The 25,039-nt window shown below is 37.8% G+C and overlaps 2 protein-coding genes across 3 annotated transcripts in view; one reads left to right on the top strand and one right to left on the bottom strand.

Moving 5' to 3' along the window:
• usp33 (ubiquitin specific peptidase 33) overlaps nucleotides 1–5,938 on the bottom strand; it is a 31,794-nt gene extending 25,856 nt beyond the window's left edge. The window contains exons 1-2 of one of the 2 annotated variants that reach the window (XM_042497782.2): nucleotides 5,769–5,938; nucleotides 1,004–1,102 (exon numbers count right to left, since the gene is read on the bottom strand). In XM_042497782.2, coding sequence (XP_042353716.1) covers nucleotides 1,004–1,087 — 84 coding nt within the window. In that variant the 5' untranslated portion in view covers nucleotides 1,088–1,102; nucleotides 5,769–5,938. The remainder of the gene's footprint in view (nucleotides 1–1,003; nucleotides 1,103–5,768) is intronic. The other variant, XM_042497783.2, reaches the window with a different exon arrangement.
• Nucleotides 5,939–6,981: 1,043 nt separating this feature from the next.
• miga1 (mitoguardin 1) lies at nucleotides 6,982–25,039 on the top strand. Its single transcript, XM_042497615.2, has 16 exons — nucleotides 6,982–7,098; nucleotides 8,951–9,100; nucleotides 11,886–12,051; nucleotides 13,227–13,345; nucleotides 13,647–13,779; nucleotides 14,515–14,651; nucleotides 15,393–15,516; nucleotides 15,597–15,697; nucleotides 19,054–19,163; nucleotides 19,298–19,370; nucleotides 19,617–19,703; nucleotides 19,788–19,886; nucleotides 19,986–20,120; nucleotides 20,914–20,967; nucleotides 21,217–21,333; nucleotides 21,786–25,039. The coding sequence occupies exons 2-16, from the start codon at nucleotides 9,002–9,004 to the stop codon at nucleotides 22,002–22,004; spliced, it is 1,773 nt and encodes a 590-aa protein (XP_042353549.2). The 5' UTR covers nucleotides 6,982–7,098; nucleotides 8,951–9,001; the 3' UTR covers nucleotides 22,005–25,039.

The following is a 25,039-nucleotide window of genomic DNA, read 5'->3' as shown; positions in this document are numbered from 1 at the left end:
AGTTTACAGGTGTTTAATGTCTCCCACCAGCCAGCAATCAGATACAACTAAAACTATCACCTTGCGGTTGTACAACATAGCAGACTTAGCGGAAAGGGACCCACAACCTGTGTAGATATAAAGGGCTCATTCTAAGGTAAACAAATACTTTTTTTTTGTTTATTTGCACACAGTTAAAAACTGCATAAAATCCAGATGAATTAAAAACAAAATTTACAAAAAAGTGCCAGGAGAGGTCAAGAAGCCAGAGGCTTACACAAACAGATGCCCCATCAACTTGAAAACAAAAAAACAAATTTACAAAAAAGCCTGAATTAACATTTAACAGAGATATGACAAAAGATAAACGACAAAGAGCAACATTAATAAAATCAATAAAAACCAAGAAATACATAGAACACAATGCAAATGCAAAGGAAAAAAGGAAATATGTACACCATGAATTAAATGTCATAACTTCCTTTGAATTTTTTTCAAAGGATGATGAGCTCTTGAAAAATGTCTGCACACTGCGATATCTGAGGGAACACTGGCCATGTTTTGTTTTATAAAATGGAAGGTGAAGCTAATTGACCCTCTCTAGTATTATATGAATGAATCTGTGAAATAAATATTAAAAGATGATGGTGTAGAAGAGGGTAAAAACATGTATTTATACATAAACACACATATATGATGAATATTTAGGTCACTGAGATTGTTCAGTTTCATAAGAGGATCAAAGAGTTGCAAATCTCACACTATGATTCTTAATTTAGGTGAACTAATGAAAATAAAAACTAATGAAAACATAGTTCTGAATATTATGTATCATTTTTGTCAGTAAATACCCCTAAATGCTACACAGTAGACCTTTAATGCATGACTATTAGTACCCCCTTTATCGAGGGAACCAAATTCAGTGCTTTTTAGGACCTGTGGATAAAATTATGTGGAAATATTTTTTAAGTGTGGTAGATTTTGAGTGGGGCAGTGCACAGTGTTATGATGGAGGGTCACTCACATGGGATTTCTGAATGAGTTCCTCTTTGGTGATCTCTCCCACGCAGTCCAGGTGGGGACAATCACAGCTGGACGCCGGCGGCATCGCTCACCCACAGGTCTGAGAGAGACAGACAGAGAGAGAGAACACAACATTCATTACACAACTTGCATTTTTTAGTCAGGTGGTTTATAAAACAGTGTGGGACTTCTTGTTCTGAAAGGATGTTTATCAAACCAACATCTGATACTTGATAGAGTAACAGGAGGTATTTCCAAAGAACAGCACAAAGGACAAATAAAACTGTCAGGCCACGGTAACCTGAGTCACCACCACAAGACATAAGGTTTTTCATGCCTGAATGACCGACAAATTCCCCTTATTATCATCCACTGACACACCAAGCTGCTCATCACGCCACAGCTGTCAACAACTCGTGTGGAACGAGAGGTGTCTGTATGTCTTCGCCATAAAATGATTTTAGCACTGACAAGGCAGGAAAAAAAGCAGAGATAGAGACTAGATGTGTAAGATGTTTTAAGAAGTTAGAACATATTGTCTGAACAAAAACACTTCTATCTTCATGTCAAGTCCAGTGATTTTATTCCACCTCCCATGACAGCAAGATAAAAGAGGATGGCCTTCTCTGAGAGCAGCTCTGCAAACGTGGGTCATGTGCATAATCACCACCACTGACAGCAGCGTTTAAATGGACGCTACCTCTACAGCAGCACCTGCACCTGTAGCTGCAGAGGCGACACAGTGAAAGCAGCCAATATGTGTTTCCATACATTACAGAGTGCCCTAAAACCCGGTAATGAGCTTTCATTTCAAAGTGGATTTTTGGTTAAATGCCTGAAATAGGGTCTGTGGTTAACACAAGCTTAAGAGACTTTCACGTTTTCATGCTGAAGCTTTAATGCATTTTTATAAAAGGCTTTACAGCCTTTTTATGGCGGCAACGTTTAGTCATGCTTGCTCTTTACCTCTGTCAATTGCATTTAGGCCTAAAAAATCCTGAAAGTGGTGTTCATTTGTGAAAATTATCTCGCTTTACAAAACATGCGAGTATCATAAATGTGTTTGCCAAAGAGCTTCTTTTCTGCAATAATCCAAAATTCAATGGAAAAATCCCATTGGCTTTTTTGACGAGGAAACCAGGTGGACACTAACTCAAGCGTCGACTTATAGAATAACATCATCCCTGGGACACTGATTTTAATCGAGATTTGATGGATTGCGCTTAAATGCATGTAAATATCATATCCTGGTAAAAAAAATAAAAAAAACAGAATATGCCTATTACAGGTATGCAAGAGGGGTATCTCAATAAACCACGCTAAACTCCTGATCCCTCATACACAGACAATATGCAAACTCCAATATATCTCTGAGAGGCCAATATCTGCAGAAAAAAATCAGCCAACCACTCTTTCAGTCAGCCTCTAATTTATACCAAAATACCATTATGTATCCCCAACTTTGAAACCAGGTCACTTTAATGGTGGACAAGTACTTTATCTCTTTTCTCTACAGGTATGCTGCTTTTATTGTGCTACCTTATGGTACTGTAGCTATCTATTGATCAGAAAAAACATTCAATTTCTGAAAACGCATTAAGTGTTAAAACTATGCTGATCAGCTTTGTGACAAACTGACAATGTATGTCACTCCGATAATCCTTCCAAAACCTTCCATTAGATTATCTCGGGTGCTGGAAGACTTCTAGCTCAGATCATCGAGAGTCTTAAAGGACTACATCTATTTTCAGTGTGTATGAAAAGAGGAAGATTGCCAGCTACCCAGCATGCAGTACTGGCCCTGTACAGTGGGATGACAGGAAACCAATGGAGGTTTCTATTATACGCCTTCTTGAGAGGGCCGCAGTCCCATCTCCTCTTCAAACGGAAACAAGGCTCATGCGCTGCCTCAGATAGCCCTTCAGGGAGCGGGGGACGTGAGAGTGACAGGGGACATGGATTACTTGGAGTCTGTCTATTAAGGTCTGTACTTGAAGAACTGTTGCATCATAAAGTAAACAACTGAGCGTGTGCAGAATAAATTCTTCTAAAGTGGTTATTAGAAGCACGGTTTGATCAACGGTTTAAAGACACTCTCTAACGGGAGTAGATACATCTATCGGGAAAGCACCTTTGAAAATTAATGTAAATCAAAGAAAATGATAACGGTGAAATGGAAAGATGCAAAACCACCAACTATAAACCAGTGGATGCAGAGACTTCAAAGGGTTTTTATAATAAAAAAGCAAGTCTGCAACTGAAAATGGACATTTTTACACAAAGGCTCAAAAGGGGGTTTTAATCAAGAAGAATGGGTCGTTGTGATAGATTTTATTATAATGAAATATCAATCAAAATGTCATTGTTGTTTTCCAATGTGGCTGTACCTGCTCTGCTGTTAATGCCCCCCCCCCGTGAATCTTAGTTTCATATTAATTTGATTTAACTTACAGAACCATATAGGCAAGTATAGTGTTAACTTTTTGTTTGTTTTTCTTCTTTTAATTACATCTTATTTGTATATTTATTTTTATTATATAATTTTTTAAGTGGTTTTATGCCAAGAAATGTTCTGTTATTTTAAAAAAATAATAGAAAGTTAAAGAAAATATTAATAAGAAAAAAATATAAAGAAAAAAGGAAATAAGAAAACGAAAGCATCTTTAAAATGAGGATGAACCGACCAGCAGGTTTATTCCACAAGTCACAACAGGTGTTAATAATTCACTATTTATCTATACTGTCTTAAATGCGTAATAACACAGGCTTTTGAGGAGTGTTCAGGGACGAATGGCATGATGACAGCAGAGCCCAGCCCACAGCTCTCTATTCAGCTGCACGTGATTCAGCACATTTAAACCACGTTAATGTGACAAAAGCCATTTGCTCTAAGTGTTACCGCATATACCAACCTACTTCAGACCTAAGATGCACTGCTTTGACTTGCTAACAAACATTAGACAGATGATGAGTACAAATCTGAGGAAAAATCTGGGGTAAACAAATGATGTTTGTTTGCAGACACAAGACAATGACATTATTCTGCCATGCAAAGAGGTGACTGCTGACTGCTGATCCTCAGTCAGTCATGTTCAGCCTTGCACTTAAAGGATAATGTTAGTATTTTTCAACCTTTTTTCCCATGTTGTTGTGTCGTAGTTACTAATGGGAAAAATAATTTTTAAGGGTCCAGTTTTAATTCTGTGGTGGGTTTAGTGAAAGTTACTTCAGGGTTGTTTCTCATTAAACAAGGGGCTTATATATATGTATATATATATGTGTGTGTGTGTGTGTGTAGCATATACACTCATATACAGCAGTACATGGATTGATTGATTACATCAATTAATGGATTGTCAATTAATTGTTGTCAACCCTATTACATTAACTGAGATGTATTGTATTTTATGTCATTATCTTCTGGTGGGCCTTCACGATATGACTATGCATGATCTGATGTAGGATGTGGATATACTGATATCAGTTATTGGCCAAATGAGTTTTTATATATACCTGCATATCAGATATTGGCAAAAAAAAATCCACTATTTGTGCATTCCTACTCTCAACACAGAACCAATTTCAAGAAATGTTGCCTCCATTAGCTGCTTGGACACAAAAACAAAATAAATACCAAAACTGCGCTTTGTTTCCACACCTCATCAATGCCCATAAATCACACAATCTGGACAACAATAGAGCTGTTTTTCTACTTTCATACATAAAGTAAACACAAACAAAGGTCATCTAGTGTCACATTTGTATTCGATGATTCCTATAATTACCCTGAACCTTGGGAGCATCCGTTCATAAAGTCAGATGAACAAACTCTCTGTGCCTCCAACAGTAACCAGCAGTCACTTTGACAGCTAATAGTATACACAAGGAAAATCGTATTAGCCGGTGGCTTCACAGTCATGCCTCCGGCGATTATGCAAGGCTGGTGGAGGACAAAATATATATCCCTAACTCTAACACCATCAGAAACCAGCCTCAGCCTTTCACTGCCTCCACAACCCACAGATTTATCCTCCAGGAGGTTCAATCCTGCACAAAGAGGTGGTACAGTCAGGGTGGGGCGTTGACCCAAACCAGGCAGTGCACATGAATACGATGTAGCCTGATAACATGTTATATCTATATTATTGCACATAATCACCACTAGGGACTAAATAAGTAAACACAAAAGAATAAATAAGTAAACCTAAGAACCATAATAGCACGATTTAGCATACAGCGCATCCACAAAAGGGTAACATTAGCCATCATTAAGAAAACGTACCTGTCAGTGAACTTAATGTTAACTAGGTAACGTTACAGAGAACTTATCTCGGTCAGGTTTTCAACTTATTCTCAGTATATTCTGTGTTAAATAAAATAAGGTAAAGGTGTGTGAGGCTTTGGCCTTGTTCAAATTGAGCTGTCAAAACCAGGCGAGGCGTTGACAGCGTCAAAGCCTGACTAGCAATCTTCCGCTGTTAGCATTAGCCTGTTGGTCAATAATTGGTCATTTAATAAACATTTCGCTTTGCAAGCTGGCTATAACACTCGTGACGGCGTTAAAATCAAACTGTGGATATATTTAGCCACATAAAATAATGTTGAAAATGGTTTTTGATATTGATAACCATCTCGAGTGGTGGCATGCTAAAGCTAATGTTAGCCAGCTAACGTTCCTGTATTACATGACCACTGGCGATCCCACGGTGACTACACCGGGGAGGGCTAAGCTAGCATCCAGAAATAATATCAGCCTCGTTTCTTACCTGCACGATTAAAAAAAGACGTTTCTCTGATTGATCCAGTTGTACTCGATGACTTAGAAACGGATTCAGCGCGTATTTAAATACATCTTTCTGAGGGCAATCCTTCACATTAACGGTAACCGTTCCTGTCGCTCAGCGTGGTTGCTAACGTTACAGCTGTCTCCGCCCCTTTTCCGGTTAAAAAAAAATACACACAAACCCTCCCCATCCTACTGTAAACATTACATCTGATTTTACATCTTTACCTTTTATACGTTAACACTATAATATTTGTACAGTATCACAATAAACCAAATATTAGCAACCATTAATTACCATAAAATAACGTTGTCAGTGATGGCAATAAAATACTTGTTAATGTGTTCTTAGTCATGTGTGGCAGATCTGTATTTTTTCAAAAACAATTTGACTAATATGGAAAAAGCCCAATAGTTCTGTAAAATGGTTACTTCCTCAATAAAGGATGAGTGCAATGGTGGAAAAAGTGGTGATGAAAATAATAAAGGCCATATAGGCATAACTAAACCCATCCCAAGCGCCACCTAGCGTGTTAGGTGCAATTTCATATAATAACAGTGTAAACAGTGTATTTTATATATCAAAGGAGGAGGGTAGCTGGGATGGGACTTTGTTTATTTTTTCTAAGTATATTTATTGAATTTTCTTATTAAAAAAACAAACAATACAAGACCAACATATAACAATTAGAAATAAAAACCAACAAATAAGAACAGGTCATGTGCTAATAATCATTTTAGCATCAAAATGGGTTTTGTGCAAAATACTTTCGTAAGAAACATATTGATAACAAAATGATATATCTATATATATTAAAGGTGGAAAGTAAAACAAAAAAAAAAAAAGATAATGAGTAAAAATGTGTCTTCATAAGGGACTGTACTTTATTTGTCAAAGGAGGGGGTAACTTGAGTGAGACCTTTTTTAAATCTTTTTTTTATTAAATCTTGTTTTTTTCTGTTGCTTTTTTATTGTGTGTTTAAATGATACGCTTAGAGCTGTATTCATTACTATTATTATTATTATTGACATTTTGAATGTTAATAATTATAGCTCTGTACCGACAGTCTCCATCAGTATTTACTTTACAGTAAAAATCAAACATGAACATATTTGTAATACTCTCAAAAAGCCGGGAGGAGGCGCTGAAACTCAATATAAATTGCAGGGAGTCATGCTTTTATTTTGAAAGTCGCGCTAGACGGGCGCGTGCTGCCGCTCGAGTCCTTCACTCGGCAGCAGCTGAGGTCAACCGGAGGACCGAGTGAAGCACCGGGACCACAGTGCGGGAAGGAAACCGCCACATCTACCGGTGATTACCTTTATATTCTTAATTTATCACATCCGGTCAGAGAATTATCACTCGTGATGAAGAGTTGATTTGTTTGATTATTTAATTCAGGCCTGTTTAGCGCAGTTAGCTAACGCTGCTAGCCGTTATTAGCCCTGTTATATCAGTTAGCATTAGCTGCTCAGCCAGGCCAGTTACAGTGCAGTGCTTTCATTTTAAAACCATGTGTTAATATGATTAATCTGACAGACTATTTCAAATTTAATTCATGGTTTATCCATGAAAACACCTTATGAAGTCCTTGAGAGAAATAATTAATGTATTGGAAAATGTTTTTGGTGTTGTGCTAATGAATGGCAGCTAACTTTAGATATTTTAGTATTATGAGTAAGGCATAGCAAGTTAATAACACATGTATAACGTTAGCACAATTTTCAGTGCTACATGGAAGAAAAGCATTAGAACAACATTAAATAAACACTGAAAAGTAAAATAAAAGCAATTGAAATGGAATTGTCATATGAAATAAAATATCAGACTACACACGTTGTTTACAAAATAAATTGAATAGAAATAAATGTACAATAGAGAAGTTGTGTAATTATAACGTCTGATACTTCGTGCACTCTTACTGATGCATTTTTAAAAATATATTAATAGTAATACAACAGTAATAGCATGTTTTTTTTTTTAAAAAAAAAGTGCTTTATGAATAAAAGTAATATTATTATTATTTATGTCTCAACAGTCTTAAAAAGATAACTGCAAAATGTTTTTGAATGTTAAATTCCTACATTGATAGTGATTGTAATTATTCACAATTATGTAGTATTATTGTAGTAATATGTACTGCTTGTTTTTGATCTGCCATTCAAAGTCCACAGCCACTAACCACCTGCACTCTCCACTTTCATCTACCTCAGGATGCAAATTACCCTGTGCAGTACTGCATATTATGCAATATTGAATAAATGATAATAGTTGTTAAATTCAGGTCATTTTTTTATATATCTATATTCTCTGTTTCTATAATTTGGGATTTTATATTCTCCCTTTTTATCATTTTTATTCCATGTTTAATGTTGCACTGAGCCACCATAACAAGTACATTTCCTCAGTGTGTGGATCAATAAAAGCAACCTTATCATATTTGATCTTATTTTAATGTAGACATTTAAGAAAGGACACATCTCAGAAAAAGACAGATCCGAGTATTGTTTACAAGTCAGTTGGATATCCATATTTTTAGGCTCATTGTGCTTCTGCAAAGTCCAATGCAAAGTGATCTGTGACTCATGTTTACAAAATGCAAACTGGACGTCAAACAGCATTTGAAGAGATGTAAAAACTGTGACAATATTAAATGTTTGAGATACAGAAACAACATTTTCTCAGGGTAAGACTCAAAAAAACTGAATCATCCATGTGATGACCCTCACGAGACTCCTGTGCAAACTTTAATTGGATGCTGCATGTTGTTGTCAGGTGGATATGCAGCGGCTTAAAAGACGTGGTTGTGCTGTGTGGTGAGAGACTTTGTGTACAAAGCAATGTTAGCAAGCCTGTCATTTTCTCGTGTGCTCAGACAGCCACTTCGCTCAGGCATGTATATAATGTAAGGTTTGAAATACCTCTGGTGGGCGTGCTGTTAGTCCTGCAGGTCAGTGAATGAGTCATGCATTTTACAGCCTGTCAGTTTTTTCATGATAGTTTTCATGTAAGTAATACTTAAGAATAAATGAGAGGTTGATTGTCCCTGCTCTGCTCGGGTTAGACAAGTGTTTCACGGTATGTGAGAGGCTTTATGTAATAACGTCATTATATCCCCTCCTGAGCCTCCCAAGGTTAAATCCTCGTATGTCGTTTCCCTCAGCTGCAGCAGAAGAGGACGAGAGAGTTGCCAAGTCATGGATAGATCGCAGCAATGACACATGAGAACCTCACAAGCTCCCAGCTGTCCGTCAAGGCGGCTGCCCTACGCATGGTCGACCTGCCGCTGTCCGTGTGCAGCTCCCTGGCACAGGTGAGGGTGTGTTTGAAAGTGGTGTGTCATCAGATTTGTCAGTGGGAGATCTTGCTGTTTTCTGTATCTGGTTCATGAGAGGCGAAGCGGTCGAGGGTACGATTACGGCTTTCAGGTTATTTCACCTTTGTTAACTGTAGTCCTTCCTCTGTTCCCATAAAATAATAAAATATTTTTAGTCTAAATATTATCTAAACAAATGGTTGGACAATTTTTCCCCCTTTTAATATGCTTACTTTGTATCTTCTACATGAATGTTAAATTATCATTATTATTTAATTTGATTTCTCACACCGTCGGGTAGAGGGTGGTTGTGGAGGTCAGGCTTGAGTGAAAAGAGAAAGAAGCAGAATTAAAAAATGAACTGTCATCTATTTCTGTAAAACAAATGACAGCACCAAAAAATCACACTCACATAATAATGTTTCTTAATGGATACACCAAACTAGAAGCCAACATTTTTGTATAAAAATCCACTAAAGTCAAACTTACTTTGATTGTGTGTTTTTTGAAAAGAACAGTGTTGAGTGTGATCCCTCTGAAAGGGAAAATCCAAAATTGTTGCTCAAAAGTGGCCTTAATATTATCCCTTTTTTCCAACAAAATTTAGATCTAATGCAATTTCTAATTGTACAAATTAAAGTGGCCAATTTTAAATATGATTGAAAGAAGTGCACCTAAAACTCTGTAATAATATGTATGATCTTTATAAGTTAAACTTTTAAGCACAAACACACACGCATACGAACAAGTACACCTAAGATCTGCTCCCTTTATTAAAAATCACCCTTTTATTGTCTCATTCCAGTCATTTAAAAATCAACTAAAAACCTCCTTTTTTAAAAAAGCCTATAATTCCTGTCTCCAGCTACGTTCCCAAATCTGAGCTGTCATATCCTCTTTATTTTGTATTTGTATTCTGTTCTTTGTTTTTCTTTTTCTTTTTCATATAAGCATCTTTCAGTATTTTTTATTCTTGATTTTGTACTTGTATTGGTTTCCTTTTTGTATTTCATGTAAAGGGACTTTGAGCACATAGAAAAGCGCTTTATGAGTCCTATCAGTTATTATTATTCAGTAACTGTAACATGGCATGATAAATTATTTTCTCCTCCGCCTGTCCTCCTGGATAGTCACCAATATTTTCCCCAAGTGACCTTGTTGTTATTGCATGTACGAGCGGTGCACGAGGAGCGAGTGTGTGTCCCGGGTCACGTAGCAGCTCAGGTATCATTAAGAATCTGACAGGAGGACGCCTGACAGGTGGCGGTCACAGGAACCCAAACAGCATGGAAACATTGCAGCGCCATTTCAGTCATCTCGTCTCGTTTAGTGGCTTTAAAAAAAAAAAGTCAATATTATGGCTGTTGTCATAACTCCAAACTGTTTATGTAATCGTCAGTTGTTGGAAATGTGCAGCAGCAGTGTCAGCGTGGATAATCCCCCTCAGTTTTTCTATCTATAGACGGAGGAGGGGAACCATGCACGCAATCTGAAAATGATTCTTTAAAATCTGAATGACAGGCTGGCGGCTGATTCTCAGCGCTGCCGGTTTGTTACATCACCGGTAGAGTGATGCCGCCTCAGATAAACTCTCATCAGGGAGGAAATTTGTGCTCATTGCATTTCACTCTTTTATTTTTATAATTTATTTTCTCTTCAATCTCTTGCAGAATTTTAATCTGGGACACAATATCACTGACTTATTATTCAGTGGATCCCCCGTGTTACTGCACACTGCAGTAGTCTTTTTTTAGTAAAGCTACTTTGCCTCAGCCTGCCTGTTGTCTCTCACTAATAAGATTTTGCATTTTTTCTGAGCATTTCTCACAATCCTTAAATGTGCTCTGTGGGTTTGATTTTCTAAAAATATTTCATAACACTTTCTATGGAATCCCATGTCTATAATGCATTATAAACACACTTATAATGTGTCATAATCTGTTTATTGCACTGCATAAGTGTTGTTATAATCCAAATTAAAATCAAATACTTGATCTTGATCAATACTTGATCCCCAAAGGGGGGGTTATGATATGTTGCAGTTGCTCTGATTTAAAACGTAGAGAATCATAAAAAGGTAGAAATAAGAAGAATGAAAATAAGAAGTATGTCAAAATAGAAAAATAAAACGTGCATTATGGTACAGTGTTTAACACTAGAATGTAAATATTAAGAACATAACATGTATAATATGCTAAGTATGTAAAGTGTGTAAAAATATAGAAATATATGCATTATGCTGCAATGTTTAAAACTGGTATATAAAGTTTAAGAAATACAAAAATAAACAACACAATATACATCAATAGAAATAAGAATATGTGCATCATATGTTAAATGTACATTAAAGAGTGGCATTGGTAAGAATAAATTTTGCACAGTTGAATAATGGCACAAAACAATGCGTCAAGTTGAATTATTGAATCAGTAACTGTGCAGTTAAGACAGTGTTGCAAGAAATTATTGTACGTTTTAGTCACTATATTAGGGATGAAATAAATAAATTAATTCAAGAATTCTAAATGCTGGCTGACGCTGATAGAAAAGTCGAAAAGTTTGAGGGCTCCAGGCAGGAATGACTCCCTGTGGTGCGCCACAGTCTGTTTTACATGAAAGATTTTGGGATCTTATGAGTTGTACTTGAAGGATTTTCTTGCTCGCACAGGCAGAATGTGATCATTTACTGACAAAATGTGAAGCCACAGAGAAGCTTGACAACAATCTGTTTCCCAAGCTCCTTTTTTTTTAAACACATTTAACTTCTGTGTCTTTCTGCCTCCAGGTGAGCGTCAGCACAGGCACCAAGAAGCTGGTGGCGGCCACGGCCTTTGGCGCCGTCTCGCTCCTCATCCTTGCGCGCCGCTTCCAGAGGAGGAAGGGCAGAAAGAAGGCTCACTCTCCTCAGTGGGAGCAGGCTGGCTTTGAGTTTTTGACCTCAGCAGAAAACGGTAAAACTTGCTCCTAACGCTGTGACGTTTTTCAGCGCTCAGTCGGCGGCTCACTCGGTTTGGTGTGTTAGCCCGGTCGGTGATGTAATCAGATTGACGTCCTCCTGTGTTACCTTGAACTGTAAACAGCAAGCTCCAGATAAATGCTTTAACTTGTTTAATCTCACGCAGGAAGATTTACGGCTGATTAGAGTCCCCACAGAGATATTAACAGAAATGGGGTCAAAAGAGAAGTTGGCCAGGGTAATTAAATCTTTTTAACAATACTGATTTACTAGAATAATGGCTTATTTTTTTGGACAATGTTCACACAGGCTTAAACAGTGACAGGAGATTATATTTGCAAAGCCAATTCTGTTTCTGCGCATGTGAACATTAGTTAATCTAACACTTGTGATAATGGATAATTATTATCTTATTTATTACTCTTTTGCTAATATTAGAGGGAGACACAAGCGGAGTCACATGTGAATTTATTCATTGACATATAATACAGTTTTTATAGGAGAGTTGACAACATTTTTCACTTTTCACTCTTTTACTGAGAGCTTGTAGCACCCACATGTGTAATATCATGAGGCAAACGACCTTCGTTTGTCTGCTATCAAAAATCACTTTAAGTTTTTCTATAGAAAAAACAAGTTGTGAGAAATGAAACTGAAAGTGGGCGCTGTCTGATCTTACAGATGATTGTGTCTTAATTGTTAGAGTGTGAGTTACGGTTGTAACACGGCTAAAAAACAAAATGTTTTCAGGGCTAATCAACAATATTTCAGTCAAGCAACACTAATTTTATACCCCGGATGTGATCAGGTAATCTATAAAACGTAATGATATTGATAAAGAGACTCCTAACACATAAATTGTGTTGTCAGGGTTTAAACTTTGTCCCAGCTGATCCCTCTACACAAAACAAATGAGTTTGAATTTTTTCAAAGCAGCCCTCAAGAGCAGCTGAAAACAGGAAGTCACTTATTAAAAAAAGGATGGATGTGATCCAAAGAGATCAGCAATTTAAGCAGAAAAAGTTAATCACATTACACAGTCGATGTACTGCAGTCATCAAACCGGCAAACGCGGTTTATGTTACTGTGTAATCCTGCTACGCGCTCATGTAGCGTGATCGCAGTGTTCTGTTTCGTCTCTTAAAAATGGTTTCATCTTTATCTTCCCAGATAACACCAGTCAGAACATCACGCTCTCCCTCAACTCAAAGAATGGCTACTCGTCGGGTCTGCTTCTCAACGCAGGAGACTACAGGAAACTGTCGGGGTCTCTGCTCAGCCTGGCCTCGGTAAGACAAAGCCGTTGTTTCGGGCTCCATCCACTTTAAGGGCTCATTTGTGCTCAACGTTAGATGTGAATGGAGCTTTTCGTCTGTACTCTGCGATCACTTCATCAGTATTTTTGCACGCTTCCTGAAAGCTTACGGATAATGACAAAACGGAGCAGGACTATTGCAGATCACGAGGGCAGTGTAGTAAAATTCTCCATCCACGTGTATATTATGGCCTCACAGATCACCGCCGTCTACGACGCTGCCTCCGCTAACGCTGCTCGGATGTTAACCGTGTTCTACCTCTGTGTCTTTGCAGGTAAAAAGCATGAACTCATCCAGCAGCAGCACCTGCGCCAATGATTCCACCTGTTGGGACCGAGCGGGAGAAGCTGATATCTGCAGTGTGGTCAACTTACCTGTCACCACACCCGAAAACCTGTACCTCATGGGTAAAGACAGTTACACACGACGTCAATGTAACAATTACAGGGTTCCCACGGTCATGGAAAACCTGGAAAAGTCATGGAGTTTCACCATGGAATATGTAGATATCACTGAAAGTTTTGGAAAAGTTATTGAATGATTAATCCTTTGAAAACCAACCAACGTGGTTTGATTTCTTTCAAAAATTGGAAGAAGCCGATGAGCAATGTGTAAGGAAAAAAATACCCCAAAATTAGCAAGAAATTAGTAAAAAAGTACAATAAAATGACCTGAAAATTGGCAAAAAAAATGAAGGTAAAAAACAAAAACACTAATAATAATAATTCTGTCATATAATTTATATGTATGTAATTATGGTCATTTTAAATATAGTTTTCTGGACACTTTTCCCCTAGATTTTAAATATAATAATTAAAAACAACTAATTTCTTGCAGTTTGCATGACATTTCTTGCCAAGTTGCTTGTTACCTTTTATTAAAAAAAATTCAAAAGTTTTCAAAAGAACTTGTTAAAGGATCCTGAGCGCAGAACAAGAAAACCGCTGCCGATCCTTGAAAAGTCATGGAAAATTGTATAATTTTGTCCATGAAAATGTGTGGGAACCCTGCATATAATAAATAAAAGTGTTAAGTGTGTAATTTCTTGGAATAACCTATTTTTAGTGAGCTGCTTTGTGTCAAAATAGAGCTTTAGAGGTTGTTTTAGGAGACTCAGAGCGTACCTGTGTGTGTGTTTGCAGGTATGGATTTATTCGAGGAGGCTCTGAGGCGTTGGGAGGAGGCGTTGACATTCAGGAGCAGGCAGGGCGACGACGATGCCAGCTGTGCATCCGTCAAAACAGGAGCTGGAGACGCCATCGCCGAGCAGAGCATGGAGGTAAACGCACAGATTAACCACGCCGCCAAATTCAACAACGCTCCAAACTTAACCCTCCAAAACTGCATTTTTTCAGGTAAAACGCCTCCTGAAAAACTGTAAATAGCTTTCACAGATTAACTTGCTCCGCAAATGAATGAAATAATTGGACAGCATCTTCCTCAGTCTGAAACCGAAGAGTTGGAGTATTGATTCAAGTCAGTTTTCTGTACTCTGTGTGCTGTAACTTTTATAGCAGACGAAGGTGGAGAGCAGAGTACTGCCTACAAACGCTGCACTGCAGGTCATGAGTATGAATAACAGCGCTCTGACGAACCCACCTGTGTGTCACAGAGTTTGGATTTACATAACGGCCAGCTCATCGGCTCTCTAACCCGGATTAGCGCGGGTTAAAATGTTAATCTTGAGCACCCAAACATTCGTCCAGTCGGCTGCTCTCGTCTTCTGAAAAGGATATCCCCTGCCTCTTTAGAAAGCTTAAAATTAAAAAATTAGGTCATTCTCAACAAACTACTGAAAGAGATCTTTGGAGTGAAATGTGGTTTGAAAGCTAAAAAAATAATATTTATTTTACCTCTCCCTCATCTGCCACTTTTGAAACATTCACCAGGAGCTTGCTTATTAATTTTTTTAAAAGTCAAATTTCCTGCAGTTATGAATGAATTTAATGAAGTAGCTTTTAGGCGTTGTAACCGTTTCGCTACAGTTAAATTGAATGATTTATTTCTTTTTTGTACTCAGGACGTCATCAGCGCAGAGTTCATCCACAGGCTGAAGTCTCTGCTGCAGAGAGCGTACAGCCTTCAGGAGGAGTTTGAGGGAGTGTTGTGCATGTCGGAGCCGTCGTCCCACAGCAACAGCCAGGGTGAGTCAACCAAACAATATTATGTCATTTCCATGATCAATAATCCAGTGTTACGCAATAATGATTATTCTCCCTCACAGATAAAATGGCCGACATTTTGGCCAGAGACGAGCTGGACGACGCCTGTCTGAGAGACAGCGTCAGCATCGCCTCCACGGACTCATTTGTGTCCGCCGCTGAGGTGAGAGACCATCATGTCGTAAATGTTTTTTTTCCATTATTACGTCATCTTACGTCATCACCAGCGTGTGAGATTCAGGGGCGTCTATTTGCAGAAATGGTGAATGATATTTGCAACTATGTTTTTATTCGTTTAGAATCAGCAGACGGCGGTCGTCTGTAATCGTTATGACACTAGTTAGCCGCTTAATAACACGATCTAACATTGAAAGAACAAAGCAGATTTACTGTGTGCTGTGAACGGTCACACTACAAAGTTAATGAGTTTAATGAGTTGTTTCCATGGCTGCGGGATATGAGGAAATTAGAATATTGTTATTTAATATCAGGATAATGATATTGCATACGTAAACATATATAAATGGACTCAGTTGTCTGTTTCTGCTGCTTTTTTATGCTGTTAACACACGACAAATTGCTTGTTACATTAAAAAAATTCCTTTTTTGAACAATTTGAATGTTGAACTGAACCAAAAAGTGACAGTGCAGTTTTCTTCTGATACTCTGTTGATAACATTTTCTCACTTAAATACAGTGTCTTGAAAAATATTGAAATTTGATGCCATAAATTGATGTTGAGGGCATAACATTTTTAAACTTGTATAAAAAGACAACGGCGAGCTCACCTGGTAGTGTGCGCCCCATTAAAGCTGAGGTCAGCGGCGCGGGTACGAGTCCGTCCCGCGGCGCTCTGCAGCATGTCGTCTTTCTCTCACCTTCCCTTTGTCACAACAGCTGTCCTATACATAAAAGACACAAAAATGCCCAAAGAATTTAACTAAAAAATAAAAAAAGATGAATTTAACAAGGCCTGACATGACAGAAACAACTTTTCTTTTCTCGGTTAGTAGCAAAGACCTGGATAACTGAGGTAAACGTTAAGAAAGATTAAAACTGTGCAGATGAGTTTGAAATCTGTTTCAAATACTCGGTATCAATGTGAATCGATAAATCAAAATTTTCAGCAACACTGCTCTCTGAAAATTGTCATTGTCATTATGTAATGTCATTATTCTGCAAAATGGTCTGGATCATCGGTTAGAAATAAGGTGTCATTTGTTGGGATGTGGATGAAATGTGGACAATAAAATTTTATTCTAAATTAGATTATTAGTACAACAGTTGTGTAATAAATAAGAGGCTTTGTAAAGCCACAGGCGAGCCGCTAAAACAAGCAAACATCTCAATCTGGAGCATCAACCCTCCGACAGTTCACGGCGGGAGTTTGATTCAAGTAGCTTTGATCTCACCGTGAGTTCAGCAGCCGGTGTTTACGAGCTGAGCTCCTTAAGTCGCTGCGGGGGTCGAGCTGTGTATCCGCCGCTGCTGCTGCACTTGACCCACAAAGTCCAAAAATAAACTGAGTGTTGATGGACGCTAAATTCTTCTTCAGGTAAAGACCTTCATCTGCTCACCTGCTGAAAGATAAAGATGCTGTATGTCTCTCTCAGGACTATATTAACCTCTAACAATAATAATAATAATAATAATAACAGTAATAATAGTATCAGTTTAGAAAAATGATGCATCAAAGAATCAGTTTCTGTACCCACCAAATAATAATAATAATAATAATAATAATAAATTTATTTATATAGCAGCTTTAAAAACAGAGATGAAATGGGATACATAGATGGCGATCCAACAATATAAATCCAAACAGTCCTATTGAGCAGAAGTTGGGTAGAGTTTGGATAAAATTAAAACCAGAGGACAAATAATGCAAGATGCAGGATGCATAATGTCAGAATAAAATAATACCAAGAAATAGACAACAAAAACAGAAACAATTAAGGTAATAAATCCACAAATAAAAGTAAATAAAATGGATAAAACAGAAATTAAAAAGTTAAAATAAATAAAAAGACATGAATGACTCACAGCATTACCCAAATATTCAAGAAAATAAGTTATTTTAAAATCCCTAAATGCTTTGTATGAATGTAGATTTACCCTCAAACCCGTTTTACCACCAAGAGACCAGCAGTCAAACTGGGTCACACAGAGTTATAAATAGACCTTTAACATTCCTCAGTGTCTCTGCAGCTGTTTTCACTGTTAGCTCCCACGACCACAACAACACGGAGAGAGCTCGTTCTCATCAGGATTTATTTATCTTTTTATATCCTCAAAAACGCACAATTCATTAACTAATAACGGCCACGTGTGCCTAAAGAAGTACCATTGTGTCCCAGGACAGCCTTATTTTATAAAGCGTCGGGTTCAGTGTTGAAGTTGAGCTCAGTTGTTCAGCATCAGAAGCATCTTTTCTTATTATTTTATCAGGTTAAACTGCCATGAAAATGACAGAAAATGTGAATAAAACAGTATTGTGGGAGTTCAGACAGTGTGCAGAAGCGGGATGTTACTAATAATTATTTTGTTATTATTGATTGATCTGCCGGTTATTTTCTCAATGTATCGTTTCTTCAATAAAATGTCAGAGAGTAGTTAAACACACTAATTTTCCTGCAAATTTTCCGTTGTGTGTGTGTGTGTGTGTGTGTGTGTGTGTGTGTGTGTGTGTGTGTGTGTGTGTGTGTGTGTGTCCCTGTAATATTGTGTGTCCTCTCTAAATCTGGTGTTTTTGCGGGTCCGTGAACACGGCACAGATGAGTTTTTTCCTCAGCAGCAGTTTGTGGAGTCACAGGTTGGATAATTGATCATTCGATTCCATCAGAGCTGATTAGATCAGATCAATTGGTGAGAGGAGCAGATGCTGCAGAGGCGAGTGAATGCAAACTTTTAGACCTGGCGTAATGAATGGTTAAGTTTTGCTGCGCCTCGCGTTCTGCTGCTCCGTCTGTGCCCAGAGTACCCTTTGCGTTCCGGCAGTGTGGTGCAGCGAATAACCGATTGGTTTATAGATACTAATGACCACCAGATGACAGTCCAGCTCTAAAAATGGAAAATCAACACATGGCAGCAGATGTTTTAATCGTGGCGGGCTGCCTTAAGTAAATAAATGTTTGGGAAACCCCCCTCACATTTAAGAAGCATTAAACCAGAAAATGTTTTTTTGTTTTTCTACCAAAGAAGTGACTTACACAATGATAAAAATGTCAAAATAGTTGGCAATTAATTTTCTGTTGACTGACTAATCGCTTAATCAACTAATCATTGCAGCTGTGGTGCAAATTCTGTTTATTAGCCTCGATATTTCCTGAACAAGCATGTTCGTTTTTTTGGATGTGAATACCTCTTTTTCTTCAAAAGTGTGTGTCAGTCCTCAAAATCCAAAAGTTCAGGAATCATAAGAGGACACAGAGGAACCTACTGCGTAATGAATAAGGATTTTTTTGGTGGGAATGGGATTAAAATGATCGTTTTTCTAAGTCTGCTGTGTGTCTGTATCAGCTGTCAGAGCACAAAGAGCTGCGGAGCGTCTACGTTCTGGGTCATCACCTTTTCTACGAGGAGGCGCTGCAGTTGGCCGAGGAGGGCAAGATCTCCTGCAGGGTGCTGCGGTAATCAAACTAATGTCATGTAACACACACAAATCAACTCCGAGATCCTCAATTCCTGTAACGTGCTGCTTGCTGCAGAGTTAATTGCTTCTGCTGACATTTCAATCTGGTCTTTTGCTTGATTTTATCGTCAGGACTGAGATGCTGGAGTGTCGTGGGGACATTGATTTCCTGGCAAAGTTGCACTGTGTGCGGCAGGCGTGTCAGGTACAGTCTAACCTGATGAATTAAATTACATCATGATGACATAATTAAAGGAAACTGGTGTAATAGTTGGATTAAATAAACCTGAACATTTTTGAAAAGTTGTTTCCAGATGGCAGATTTTATCTTTAGGCAGTTTTAGTTTTTCAGTTAATTGGATTGTGCTACGCTGCTGAAGAAAATACATCAAGGTCACAGATTATTTTACTCGTGAAAACCATTTTAAGCCGCTCTGTGTTTTTCCTTCAGCTGATTTTGTGCGAGAGAGCGACCCGGATGTTTCTGGCTGACACGGGAAAGAAAATACTGTCCTCCATTATTGTAAAAGCACAGAAGGTGAGAATAAAGCCATGACTCGTGAAAAATAAGATCCTAAACGAGTGCTTCCCCAAAACTAACCCGTCATATTTTGGTTTTCAGAGCCCAAAGAGATTCGAAGAAGTGTTTGAGGAGATGATTTCCTTCCTGGAGCACACGGAGCACTGGGAGAACACAGAGGTGGAGCTGGCCACCCGAGGGGTACGAGCGCCCTGATTAATTTAACTTCTCCACCAAACGTCTGACGTCTGCTCATCTCATTTTATAGAAATAATGACTGTTTGTACTCACTCTCACCAGGTGAAACACTTGAACTTCTATGACATCGTGCTGGACTTCATCCTGATGGACTCATTCGAGGACCTGGAGAACCCACCGATCTCCATCCAGAACGTGATCAACAACCGCTGGCTCAACAGCTCCTTCAAGGAGACGGTGAGTGAACAAGAAATACTTCAGAGAGTTTCCTTTGGTAACGAGGTACATTTAAATGCAGTTGCTAAAGTCTTGATATTGTACTTATTTGAATAAGTATTACTACTTTAAATAAGTTCTGATTCTGAAATTGTAAACAGAAGAAGACATTTAACGGAGCAAGAATACTTCCAGACAAGACTGTTGAGTGTGTATTGAAAAGTGCAAATGTAGAGTTAACCTTAATCATTTTTCTGAGATACTTTTTAGTTTCACTATCACAAGTTTATTTTATTTTATTTTTTATATGTATATATATATATATATATATATATTTACAATTTTTATTGTTTTATTTTTAAAGTTTTTTGATTTATTGTTTACCAAATAAATGACTTAAACAATGATAAGAATGTCAAAATAGTTGGCAATTAATTTTCTATTGACTGACTTAATTTTTTAAAATTTTTTTAGTTCTCACTAAATCAAAATAGATGTTCACATTTGTTATACCTCCAACATCAGCCGTGACCTGAAGCCATACGCCACAAAAAATTCATAACAGACACAAAATACATAAAAGACATGCGTTAAGAACAGAAAAACATCAAATAAAAAACAACAGCAATGAATGTCATGTAAAAGTATAAAATAGGTCTCAGTGATGCACAGACGAGCAGATATAATTTAAAATAAATAAATATTCATGTAGAACTCTCTTGAGGAAACACAGAATCAAACACCGTTATCTGTTTCGTGGGAGTTTGAGTATTTTGGCTTTTTCATAAATGATTTAGCTGCATGTATTTTACAGGCGGTGGCATCAAGCTGTTGGTCAGTGATGAAGCAGAAGAGACAACACATGAAGGTACAAACTCAACCTGATCTTCAACATGTTTGTTAATGAACTGTAACAGGACACGCCTAAGATATCAGTCTCACTGCTTCACCTCCTTTTTTATCTCCGGTTCAGTTATTGAAGTTAGAAAGCTGCCGTGTTCGATTTATTCACAAGAATTAATAGACAATAAGTGCTGCATTTTAGCTAATACAACCGATAATAACGACTGTGTTCACCAGGACGGTTCGCCTCACTCTGCTGTGCTCTTTGTCTCAGGTGTCGGACGGCTTCATCGCTCATTTCTACGCCGTGTGTGAACAGATCAGCCCCGTTCTGGCCTGGGGCTTCCTGGGGCCCAAGAGCTCCCTGCATGACTTCTGCTGCTTCTTCAAGGTCGGTCGCAGCGCCAAAAAATAATCTTAAAATGATGTGACATCTGGAAGAAGGATTTTACGACTTTTCTTTTCTGACGTTGCATTGTAAAAGCACACAATTTCCCAGAAAACCAGCCAAAAATTTCAGATATTTCCCACTTTTGTTCGTAAATCAAATAAATACTTTTATGATAATATAATAAGCCATTTGTCTTTCACGTGTTCCACTCTATAAAGGAGTGTTTATTCAACATTTGACGGAGATATTCCAACTTTTTCACTGGACAAAACCTCATGTTTTATGTTACAGTGAACATTTGGGCAAAATGAAATTGTCCTTCAGTTTGGTTATTAGTAAATTGGTCTTAAACTTGATTATTGTTGGCATTAAAAAAGTCTTAAATCTACTTTGCCTTAAGCTGCAGGATCCCTGTAAAATAAAAATGAATAAATCTGATGTCTCTCCTGCAGGATCAGGTGTTGTACTTCCTAAAGGACATTTTTGACTTGGACAAAGTGCGTTACTCCTCTGTGGAGAGTCTCGCAGAGGACATGCTCCACCTGCTGCACCGGCGCTCTGAACTGTTGGTGGCTTACCTGGGAGCCGACTCGCTGCGGCACGTCAACGGCTGCAGCTCCCCGCAGGTGCAGCTGGTGCCCAGCGCCCTGCTGGAGGCTCGGGTGCAGTGAGAGGGACCCGACAGACCCGGGTCGTCCAAACACTACACAGACAGACAGATAACAGCATTTAATCCAGGGTGAGTTCACGCCACCTGTCGGAAAATGACTTTTCTGCCCACAAAACTTAACCGTAAAACACCATTTCACCTGCGGTCTGACACCCACTCCCCACATCTCCCATAATGCATTGTGCTCTCATTGTATGAGGTACCAGCTGTCTTGCCTTCACACTTGATCATTACCTCCAGTGTGGCCTCCTCCTCCTCCTCCTCCTCCTCTTCCTCCTCCTCCTCCTCCTCACTGTGCCATGGCAGAGCACGTTAAAATACCATAGCAATAACTGTAATGTAAACTTGCTGTGAGACATTACGCATTAATTATCTTGCAGTAGATTTGTGTCAGCTGAGCCATATTTATTAAGAGCAATTAGTGTGAAGAAAAAGAAGGGTATTTATTTTACTATAGAGCTAAAATGATGCAGGATTTATTTTTTAGAAGCTGTAGTTGTGCCTGTATGCATCAATGGATTTGTGTGAGCTTCAAACATTCAGTAGTATGAACACCAATGTCGTAGACGAGCCGTATCGGATTTATTAGATGTATTTCCACATCCTTCAACAATGCAAAACCATAAATGTACTATTTTGTTACCAGCACATGTTGCACAGGGAAATCATTGAACAAAGGGACTCTGATATGTAAAATGAGTTGTTGTTATTACATTTATATGCTAAAAAGCTGTTTTTTGGCACCAGAACTCACATGAAATATATTAAACGGAGCCGAGATCATGCAACGTACGAGGCGCTTAATCCCATCATACTGCCAGCTACAGGAAATACGAGATTATACACTATTATATAATCGTACAGCTGTTCAACACGGGCGAACACGCAAGAAGCCTTACTGTCGATGCACATATTCAAGCCTTGTCTTCATCACTGAATGTCGGTGTTAAAATACAATATGCTGATCAGTCACTGCCGTGTACAGAACATGCACAACACGAAAGCTTTGAGCAGCAGTTACTGCAGGAATAAACGTGTTAAAGGGTTTATGTTCCAGAAATGCTATTTTAGTGTTATTATATTCAGGATTTCCCCTTTAACCCTTTGAACCCAGAACAAGTTGGTGCGATTTCTTTCAAAAATGTGGAAAAAGGCAACCAGCAGTAATTACTGTTTCACAAATTTCAAGAAATTAACAGATCTTTAAAAAAATATATTTTAAAATGCTATTGGAAAACTATATTTATAAATTTCATAGTTGTATGATTAAAATTATGTTGCAAAATTATCATAATTTTTAAAAGTCATTTCATAGTTTTTTTTCAGCTTTCTCTTTTTTCCTCAAATTTTCAGGTAATTTTCTGTTTTTTTATTTATAATTTTATTGTTTTTTACTTATTTTTTCTCAAATTTTAAGGTAATTTTCTTGTACTTTTTTCTAATTTGGTGCCAATTTTTGGGTCATTTATTATTTCATTACCCTTTTCCCATTGGAAAGAAATTTTTACTCAGGTTTCAAAGGGTTAAAAGTATGGGTTAAAATTTGTTCAAGTCTACCTTAAAACTAAATCTACATGCCCATATGAGCTCTGAAAGAGTAAGTGGCTGCTGAGATCGTCCTTCCTGGTGACGTCTGCAGTACAGATGAAACTAAAGTGAGGCTACAACAGTTTGAGTCATTATTTTCTTTGTTCAAAATTCTCTTTTTAAACATGGTGTTTACCTTTGAGCTTTGGAAAAAGAGCTCACTGGTTTCCACACTTCTGAACGTCAAGCGTCTGTTTTTCTTTACTACTTTAGATGTTTTCGTTGTTTACTTTTCTTATTCCTTTGCCCCAGTGATAGCTGTGGCTGGAGTTGTCCGTCCAATTTTTGTTAACTTCATATCTGAATAATGCTTTGAGGGAAATATTTAAAATTTGGCACAAATGTCCACTTGGACTCAACAATGAGCTCATTAGATTTTGGTGGTCATAGGTTAAAAGTCAAGGTCACTGTGACCTCTACTGTCTCATGCTTGTGTCAGCAATAGATTAAGAAAGCCTTGGAGGATTTTTTTTTCAAATTTGGCACAAACGTCAACTTGAACTCAATAATGACCTGATTAGATTTTGGTGGTCAGAGGTCAAGGTCACCGTGATCTTGTTTTAGTCTCATTCTCAACGCAATCTCAAGAAAGCCCTTTAGGGGATTTCTTCAAATCTGGCACAAACTTCCGCTTGGACTCATAGATGGACTTGTTCAACTTTGGTGGTCAAAGGTCAAGGTCACTGTGACCTTATATTGGCTTCATTCTTATAAACCCTGATATCTCAAAAGTCCTTACAGAAATTTTCTCAAATTTGGCACAAATGTCCACTTGGACTCAATAATAAACTGGTAAGAATTTGATGGTGTAATGGTGGAATTCATACAGTAATTATGACAAAATTTAACATAAATTTCTAATAGCACAAGATGATCAAGTCATGTTATGTCAGTTCTCAAAGGTCAACTTCAGTGTGTTTAGCAAAAACACTTTTTTTGGCCGTTACACAGAATTTCACAACAGAAGGGGAGACATTTGGACGGATACTGAATAGGTGACACGAATCTTGGTTGTCCACCTTGAATGGTTTATCGAGAAAATAAAAGACATGTTCATTAATTATAGAAGTCGTTGCTGCAGACAAAGTTTCTGTGAACCGCGGTGGTTATAGCAGCACATTGAAAAGGATTTAAATTTTTAAGTTAATTTTCTTTATCCAACTCACACTGTTGAAGCCTCATTGACTTTAGGGGTGTTTAAAGATTTTGTTCCCCAATTTTTAACTAAAGTTGCAGTAGAAGCGGATATTTCCAGAGCCTGTATGAACAGGGGGAATGACCATTTGAGTATTGTTCTGTTGCAGATTTGTGAAAAATATAAAGCTGTCATTTAAAGTGGATCTTACAAAGCAAATAATTTTACATTTGTGAGTTCAGTTTTTTGTGTACAAAGTAATCAAATAAAAACTTATGAAAATGTGTTAAATAAAACTCCAGTGAATGAGTCCA

This window comes from Plectropomus leopardus, chromosome 12, assembly GCF_026936395.1.
Source record: "Plectropomus leopardus strain MGB_pleo_1.0 chromosome 12, ASM2693639v1, whole genome shotgun sequence".
In the NCBI taxonomy this organism is placed as follows: Eukaryota; Metazoa; Chordata; class Actinopteri; order Perciformes; family Serranidae; genus Plectropomus; species Plectropomus leopardus.
This window is presented reverse-complemented; position numbering and strand designations above follow the sequence as displayed.